At 42.6% G+C, this 9512-nt stretch overlaps 1 protein-coding gene across 1 annotated transcript in view; it reads right to left on the bottom strand.

Moving 5' to 3' along the window:
* Positions 1-9512, bottom strand: part of asap2a (ArfGAP with SH3 domain, ankyrin repeat and PH domain 2a) — a 57743-nt gene that overhangs the window by 28296 nt on the left and 19935 nt on the right. Inside the window, exons 3-4 of the mRNA XM_023393776.2 lie at positions 2902-3047; positions 1863-1937 (exon numbers count right to left, since the gene is read on the bottom strand). Of these exons, the coding sequence (XP_023249544.1) occupies positions 1863-1937; positions 2902-3047 (221 nt within the window). The remainder of the gene's footprint in view (positions 1-1862; positions 1938-2901; positions 3048-9512) is intronic.

Genomic DNA, 9512 nt, shown 5'->3' with positions numbered 1-9512 from the left:
GGGGGGGTGGATAGTAGTGGAGTCAAGAGAGAGACAAGAAGACAAAGAAAGGAAATCATGGAAGAGAAAAGCCGGCAGAGACTGAAAAGAAGACATTGCACTTGAGAAACAAACAAAAGAGCAACAGAGGAGACAGGACAAAAGGCGACAAACAGTTCAGAGGTCGAGACACAGCCAAGTTGCCAAGGGTCATGGGGACAAATGGCGTTTCTGTGGCAACCAGCCTCATTAGAGAGCTGGCTTAATCGCATCATACCTCGGTGAAAGCCGCAGCCAATCATGTGCCTCCAGAGTGAAAGGTCACAGACCGCCACGGACAGTAACAAGTCCTGATTGTATTACAGAGCTGACGAGTGTCTGTCTGGGTTCAGTCCAGTCGGTCGACACACATGGCCGACTGGCTGACTGACTAATGTGTCGCATTGGTATAGACGTCTGTGTCTCAGACCTCAGTATTTTTATTTGGTACGTACCAAAATGTGTTCATAGCACTATTACTTAAAGTTGGCACAGTATGTCCGGTCAGATTTCTAATCCTGTTCACTTATTCTCAGTCAGATTTGATCACATTTAGACTATTTCATCTAAGTAAAGTCCCACTATGCCTGTTTGTGTTTAGGCAACATTTAACATTCAAGACTTCGGTTGCTAAAAGAAAAAACCTTTTTTTAGAAAAAAAAACTCCGTACTGTGACAGTATTACTATCAGAATATATCAAACAATATCCATCCCTAACAGGGGGACATCTTTTAATCTGATTTTGAAAATAGGTTAAAGAAATGCAACCTCTTTTGGGGAAACTAGCTTGTTGGTCAGTACCTCTGTAGCTGGTGAAGACTCAATTTGGGCTCATAAATTTGGACTTTTTCTACCTGTCAACCTGATGCTCCTCACAAAAATATCTTTTGCTGAGTGATTGCAGACACTTACTTTTATACATTCCTGTGACTGATCACAGGTACTGTACTAACACTTCAGCACACATCATGTTGAGCAATTGTAGACTTCATGGTAAAACTTAAGCACACATCATGTTGAGCGATCATAACCTCCAACCTCACAACAAGCATAACTTCCACCATGTTGAGCAAAGCATAAAGCGATATAACAGGTCAAGCTTCCAGGTTTTATTTTGTGGATTCATAAATTAACTCGGCTGAGGCCGTATGGATTCTGGCAACTATGTCATCAACTATCTATCTGGTCTCTACTCCACTCAGCTTTCACTTTTTATGGAAACCTTGGAAAGAAGATCAAAGCAGCTTGTTATTAACTCGGTTAGCAGGAGCACAGTGCTTCAAGGATGGCAATGATTGTCAAGTAGTTGCTTCAAACCACCACCACTTCTTACCTCTTACTGCTAGTTTCCTATAGAGGATTAAGCCACACCCCACATAACCATGTTTCAACTGATATTTACATTAGATTCTGTCTTTGGTGTGGGACTAGGTTTAACCACTGCAGCTTTTAGTGTCAATCTACCGTTTTATTGTGTTAATTTCTTTACTTCCCTCACAAAGTGAGAGTTTATGGATAAATTATCACAAAAAGTCTGACAATTATTTCAATTTACTTGCCAGTTACTTTAATTTTTCACTTCTTACATTACTCCTACTGCATGTATCATAGTGTAATATATATATAAGTGCAAGACTGGAATAAATGATCTCCTAATGACACATGGATGAGTCAGAGCTTGCACCAGCTAAATTAACATACTGGCCACTCTCTCTCTTTCTCGCTGTACTTTTTTGAGGTCACTGGTGATTCAGCTTGAGGCTCGACTCCATTCAAGCATTCATAAAAACACTTCCCCTCCAGTTGCAGAGTAAAACGAGGCCATGCTGTTTTGTTGTCTTACCCCTTTGACTCCCTTCAGGTCTCCTTTCAGCAGGCTGTCCAGAGGAAAGGTGATGATGTTGTTCATGTTTTGGAACTGGAGGAGAGTGAAGAGAGAGACGGATAAGAGCTGACAGGTTGCATCAAAACCTGCAGGAGACTGGAAGTCAGGGAGATGTAATCCTTTCAGTGTCCTGTGTGTCCTTTGTGTTTTTCGCAGTTAATGATGGTGATAAGAGGCTGAATTAAATAAATGAGCTACAGATAATGAAATTACATCAGGAAATACCCATTACCAGAGCAATTTGAGTCTAATGGGTTTATCAAACTTTGCCAAGTCTCTCTTACACCTTAAATGTTTATACGCTCAGCACCATCTTTTAAATCACCTAGAAATTGAAATTAAACAAAAAACAATTCATTATGAGTCCACTGTGCGAGTTACAGTTACGGGCTGCCTCTGTGTGTAAAGCTGCAGATGTTACAGCCTTGCTGAAGCTTCGAGAGATTACATCTTCACATCCAGGTCCGGTGGCAGCTCATACTTCTTTAATATAAGGCGTTGAGATAACACTAACACAAAGTCTCAAGCTTCTGGTCTCAGTGTGAGTACATACAGTGTCCACGGGGAGAGACAGACCTCACATGACGGTTTCAAATTTTTCTAATAAAGCTTTGGCCTCGATACAAACCTGGCTTTAAACAGAGCGGGATCAGGCTGAATTAGATCCAGCAGATATTTGGTGTTTCAGCGTCTCTTTGGCTGTTTCGATGGAAAACTAGAGCTACATCCTGAGGGCTTTAAGTTCCAGCTGGACTCAGTTTGTGCTCAGTGTGTGTGTGTGTGTGTGTGTGTGTGTGTGTGTGTGTGTGTTAGTTAGAGAACACACACAGTGACTCAAGGGGATTCAGACAATTAGGGACAGGATGGAAATCTTTCTTTGTCCCAGAGGACTTTTCCCCTCCCAACTCCATCCACTCACCGACCCATGCACGCACGCACGCACGCACGCGCACACACACACACGTACTTATACAATATACATACAGTTCAGACTCACCAGGTTTTTGAAAAGCGCAGTGAGCTCCTTGGTGAAGACAGAGAACTTGAGGAAGGCTGAACCCAGGTCAGGATCATCTCTGTACACGCAGTTTTCTCCAAACTTCTCCAGGGCCTGAGTGTACTGTTCCTCATTCTCCACGTGGGCTGGAACACACACACACAAACACAGACACACACACATACACACACACACACACACACACACACACACACACACACACACACACACACACACAAGGTTAGCTGTGACAGGAAGCAAATGGGAATCAAACCAAGGTCTTTCACTCTCTGATCATTACAAGTCAGAAATCAATTGCTGTGTATGAATAATAAATGGTAGCCTTTCCAGGGAACAAGGATCCACTTTTCCGGCTGATCAATCCTTCCATTACAGTTCAGGGTTTTCCCCAGGAAATTAGTTAATGGAGGTGATAAGCACTGTGCACCACTGATTGGACCGTTTGTCTCTACTTTCCCAACTTAAACCTCAGAGGATTTTCTTTCTTTCTTTTTTTTTTTTTTTTATTCCACACATTCTTCTTCCTTGTCAAAACCTGGCACCTACATTATCCAAAATGCAACTTGACCTTAGATAGATCAGTCAAAGAGTCAAATGTGTCATGACAGCTGCAGCTAATGTAGCCTCAGGCCTTTAGTCTCAAGCAGAGATGAGGGGCGGGCTACAGAGGTCTGGTAAGCTCACCGCTGTCTAACTCCTCACACCTACAAACTTGTAGTCTTCAGACGTAGCAGACGCTGACTCAAGCGACACTTAAGGCAATTTGTCAGACTTCACACAGCTCCCTCTAAACCCTGAAGGTTTCTCAGTCCAGTGAAGGAACATTTACTTTTATCCAGAGTTTTGATGGACTGTGAAACCTCTACCTCCTTTAGCTGTGATTACCCTTCTCCGTGCTTGTCTGCATTCGATATTAAATTCAGCATGTCGTCTAAAGCAACAAGAAACAACGGTGGCAAAAGAATATTGAGATCTTTGTTTTAACTGTGGTGAGAGAGATCATAACGACACCCACGGGGAGACAGAGAGAAATGAGAGGTAGCAAAGGAAACAAGAGAAAAATACACTGAGTTGGCCCCAAGAAAAAACATATCCCCAGTCCAGCCAGCAGTTGGGGGGAAAACCCATAAACTAACCGTGACCGAAGTCGCCCACCGTGTCTTAAGTCGACCTAATCTACCACGAGGCTAGACCTAGATGATTCCACTTAATACACTTCACGCCAGACTAGGCAGCTGATGACAGCTAATGCCATTGGGACGGTGGTGGAGCGAGGGATGGAGCACAGGGGACTGTTGCTATGACAACTTTCACAGAGTGACGTGACGGGGGGGGGGGGGGGGGGGTCGTCGTCAAATGGTAGGGGGCATGAAGGAGAGTCCAAAACAAGGAAAAGAGAGGAGGAGTGTGTAAAAATGTGAGGACGTACACTAAAAGACACCTGCTGCCACAACATGAGTCAGCTTTTTTATCTGACACACACACACACACACACCCACGGAGAGAGAGATAAAAAGCAGCCAGACTAGTTCACAGATGTGGCAGGTTTATACATAAAGCTGGATAAGCTCATGTCTCAGCTGCAGAGATATCCATCATGTTATTAAAAGGAGAAAGCTGAAAGCCTCTGAGTCACTACCTGCAGACCTCCTCACATCAGACAAATCTAATTTAAGCCTTGAAATATCAACTGATGCAATAGGTGAGCTGGGTGATAAGGCTCCGACGAAACACGGTGCACAAGAGGCAAAATGAGAGGATTGAACAGCCTCCACCTGAGAGAGATACAATTTTTTTCTCACCACAACAGTTTTTTTTTTTTTTTTTAAACAAACCCTTTTTGATTATTATATATACTGTGTATTATATTATTTAACATATTGAAAATTGTTCGAAAAAAAAAGAAAAAAAAAAGCCCATTATCAAGTTCCCAGAGCCCAAGGTGATGCCACTCGTTTTGTCTGACCAACAGTCCAAAATCAAAAAATATGATATCCCCAATTATATTAAACAGAGAATCACACCAAACTGTCACATCTGAGAAGCTTGAACCAGCAAATATTTTACATTTTTCTTCACTAAAATCACTGTCATGATAATAGTTGATGAATCATTTTCCATCAACAAACTGATTGATTCATTTTTTTAAGCATCAGTCCCTTGCTCATTTAGAGAAACAGCAAACACAAAACACACCCATCATCATTGTGTACTGCATTTAAAATAGAGTTGAAATGATTAGTCGATAAATTACTTAATTCAATTCTAAAATGTAAATTGAATCTCTTTTGAATCTTCTCTTCTCGCTCTTCTCAACTTGCACTCTGGGAAATGTGATGGCCATATTTCTCTATTTTACTGACCTGATAATTAACCCCATTAATGTGGAAAAATAATGAAAAAATCCTTTGTTTCAGCTCCGTTAAAACTGTTTCAAAGCAGTGAGATGTGTCGTAAAAGACATAACAATCTTCAATCATTGTCATGTGTCAGACACCGACCACACCACCGCAGTCTACCGTTCACACATCAGCTCCAGCTGTTTGGTTGTGGCTCTGCCAGGCTCAGAGCCAACAGGGCGGTGGCCTGCTGTTGTTTTTGAAGTGGCACATGAGAGCGCTGAGTGCTGCTATTCAGCTCTGACAAACAGCACAAACCCCCCTGGGCTGCTTGGTGAGTAGATGCGTATTTGTTGTAACATGACCTAAACACATCACACATGCAGCCTACACTACAGAGCAGCTTTGAACCTCAAAGGGCTGCATGACACACTGAGCCACTTTGCGAGGAACATGGCGGGGAAAGGAACCAATAGTGAAACACAAGTACAGTACTTTTCTATAGTTGACACCTGTTAACTCAGCCTTGTCCTGCACATATTTCCTAAATATTTTCAGTACATTAAAAGGTGGTGTTGAGGGGCTTAAAGAAGCACAGGCTTTGCATGATTCTCCCCTTTTCAGTGCCACATGCCTTTTATTAACACTGAACATCCTCTTTTGTATCATTTTGATTCTGAAGTGACCACACTCAGTGGTTCTCAAACGTTTTCACATCACGGACCCCTAAACTGACACAAATTAGACCACAGACCCCCATTTGATAAGATTTTGTTCCAGGGTCCCCCATCTGATAAGACTTCCAAGAAATCCATGACCAAAATAGTTATACAATCTGTCATTGTATTACTTAGGGATGGAATTATAATGAAAATAAATTATTCCCCTTTTTTTCTTGGGACCCCCAGGAACCACCTCAAGGACCCCTGGGGGTCCCTGGACTTAGCTTTGAGAGCGACTGACCTAGATCATTGGTTTCCGACCTATCTAGCTTGTGACCCCTTAAAGTGGAGCAATTTCTACTTGCAATCCCTTGTCATAAGTACAATTTAAAAAAGCTCTTATTAGATGAAAGTCTTAAAAAAAAAAAGCATAACTGTGTAGCAGAGTGTAGCATGTGTTTTAATTGAACCAAGTTGCTTTAAATGCACCATCATCTACATTTATTTGGTGTGACCAATTGGTAATACGTTTGAGTTTATATTGTATATTTTTCCACATGTAAAAATAAAATACAGTGCTTCAGAAAACATCTGGAAAAGGTAGCATAGCAGGAAGCAGGGGCCTTTTTCTGTGTTTGTGAGTCTGTGACAGAGAGAGAGAGAGAGAGAGAGAGAGAGAGAGAGATAGAAAGAAAAGGATTCCTTTTGTTTGACCTCCGGATGTGATGACCTTGTGTTTACTGGAGAAAAGAGACATAATGCTGTTGAACACACACACACACACACACACACACGCTGCTAATACCCAGTTGTGTGCAACATTCTTTACTGTATCTTCCCTGTCAAACACACATGTAGAAAAAAAAATGTGATGTACAGCTTCCAGGCGTCTGCTGAGAATTATCTAACATCCCAAAGGCCTGTTTTGCTGCTACTTCTATCTCCCACACACACACACAGAGTTTAATCACCAGGTAGCAGGCTGGCCTCTGCTTCCTCTCTCCGTCTCTCACACACTGCTGCATGAGGCCCGGTCAGCCGACGCGCCGACGCTCACTAACACAATGTGCAGCCGACCTCATATCAATTCCGTATTTCTCTATGGACATTGTGAAAACAACGCTGGACTCCGTGTCCGCTTAACAATATGGCCACCGGCACACAGAGAAGAGAGTGTTTGCCAGGAGTTACAGAAGATGAGATCATTGATGCCACTGTCTCATCTGTGAATGTGAGGCTGAAGCCAGTTATCTTAGCTTAGCATAAAGACCAGAAACAGGGGGAGACAGCCAGCCTGACCCTGTCTAAAGCTTAAAAACACAGCTACCGGCACTTCCCCTAAAGCTCACTAGAAAAGTCAGTGCTCCAGTCAGGAAATAGACTGACACAGACCTATCAATCTTCTCATCTAATTCTCTGAAAGTACATATATTTTCCAAAATGTCAAACTTTCCTTTAAATTACCAACTTGTATGAAGGTGACTCCGTCTCTCATTTCATTACACTTTCTTTTCGTGTCTTCTACCTCCTTTATTTCACCGTTTCCTGTTTTTTTTCTCTCCTCAGACATCCATCCAATTTAATTACATTAGCACTTGTGGGAGTCTCATTTTCTTGGTTACCTGGCAGCCAGCAGAGAAATGCTTGTGCGTGTGTGTGCGTGTGTGTGTGTGTGTGTGTGTGTGTGTAGCAGTGACCCGGAGGACATGGCCAGCCCAGACGCCATCGAGTTCAGTGTTTTCCTGAAGCACCACAGGGCTGTGTGCTGCATTATTCAGCCGACTCCATCCACCTCTCCTGCCCACCTATAGGCGCAACAGCCGAAACACGGCGCTTGCGCTCGTCTGCCTGGGGTCGATATCTGTTCAGCAGCTTTTGCAGGCCTGCGTTAGCAGCTCTGCTCCATCAGCTCCAGCTTCTTTAGGGGTTTGAGATGCTGCTGCTGGTTTATTCATCAAAACCCACAAGCTGACAACCTGACAGGTCCCTGCAGCAACACAGGGCTCTCTCGTTCATCTGTAGGCTTTTTCTGCATCTCCTTTTTCTCTCTCTCCTACTTCTCCATTTTTTTCCCCCCCCTTTCTGTCTGGTGCAAGCCGTAGACTTTTATATAAAGAAGTACAAGCTTACATTGGTTGCTCAGACTTTCGGGTTCTCCCTAGCGTAGTAATCATGTTTATTTGTCCTCGCCATTGTAAGCAAACCTCCAACATCACCCTCACCCCTTTCTATCCCCTCCTCATTGTGACTTTTCATAGCGTCTGAGCCGAAAATACCCTTGCAGGGTTCGGAGCATGACAGCCAGTGACACCAGGAGTGTATTGAGGTAGTCGGTGTGGAGGCTCCCTGTTGTGTGTCTCATTATTCAGGCTTCCGGCATCCTCTCTGGAGAACATGACGAAAACTCTGCGCTTTCACTCCCTTTCTTTAAGCATACAGATGCTTCAGATTCACCAATGCTTCCATGCGTGTCTGCATCTACAGTTAATGCATGTTGTCGTTTGAATTTGGCAGTCCAATCTAGCTGTATTTAGATTTTTTGATTACTGTTATGGTTTTGTTGAATTTGTTTGCAATTACCCTCCTCAGAGAAATGAATCTCACCTGCGTGTGTTATTTGTTTTTAAGATCCGGGGAAATTTCCACTGATTAGAAGTATTTACACCCATACTGAAGTGTTTACAGCTGAGTTAATCAAGCTGCAGTATCGAAGCTGTGCAGGTTTTAGCTCTTTAACTAACAATCATGTAAAGTATACTTTATATTTTCACGAGCCATTTTGAAATGGTTTCAAAAAGGACAGAAAACCAAAACAATAAGCTGAAAGACACAGAGTTCGTCAGTAACAGCAACCCCTATCCCATTACACATACTTATTTGATCCCTTGTTAATGTAAAAACATTGATTAATGCAGCTTTCAATACACAGTATTTGTTGTAAATGGGGTAAAACAGCAGACTCTATATTTAGAACATATACCATCATCATTTTTTTGTTCAAGTACAAGTCTAGAGATACAAGGTTACAACCAAAGGCTTCATGAAGTCACCCAGGCTGTATACAGAACAGATCACAGACTGGACAGCTTTTACATTATAACTGTTGATAACAAAAGGTGACCCAGGTTCAAGCGAGTTTCTCTTTGGTAGATCTGTAAACAAGAGCGTTCACAGAGGAATTCCCACAGACGCAACAGTGTTTATATTGTAAACTCTGACAAGTGACAAAATCTGGACAAGGTTCAAGTTTCAACGCAAAGAGGTTGTTGTTTTTTTTCCACTCCCAGTTTTTTCCTACCGCAGATGAACGTGTTTATAATGAAAACAGATTTCAGCGGCCTGAAACACCTTATTCTCAAACGTGTAACCTGCACACAGACTCAAATGAAGGCAAGTTAGCAACAATGGGGGACTATTCATTTTGGCAGCTGAGCAGTGTGAGAAAACCGTACGGGTTAATCTTCTACATGCAGGTGTACCTGCAAACAATATCAGGCTGTCGTGTCCTGGGAGTCTGGCCACACATATGCTCAGAGTATGTGTAAATGCACGTTTAACAGTGAGTGTGAAGTGAGAACATGACTGTGTG

Source organism: Seriola lalandi, unplaced genomic scaffold (genome assembly GCF_002814215.2).
Source record: "Seriola lalandi dorsalis isolate HSWRI2012SDOR001 ecotype SW California unplaced genomic scaffold, Sedor1 jcf7180002054942, whole genome shotgun sequence".
Lineage (NCBI taxonomy): Eukaryota > Metazoa > Chordata > Actinopteri > Carangiformes > Carangidae > Seriola > Seriola lalandi.
The sequence above is the reverse complement of the archived record's forward strand: the minus strand, read 5'-3'. Positions and strand labels throughout refer to the sequence as shown.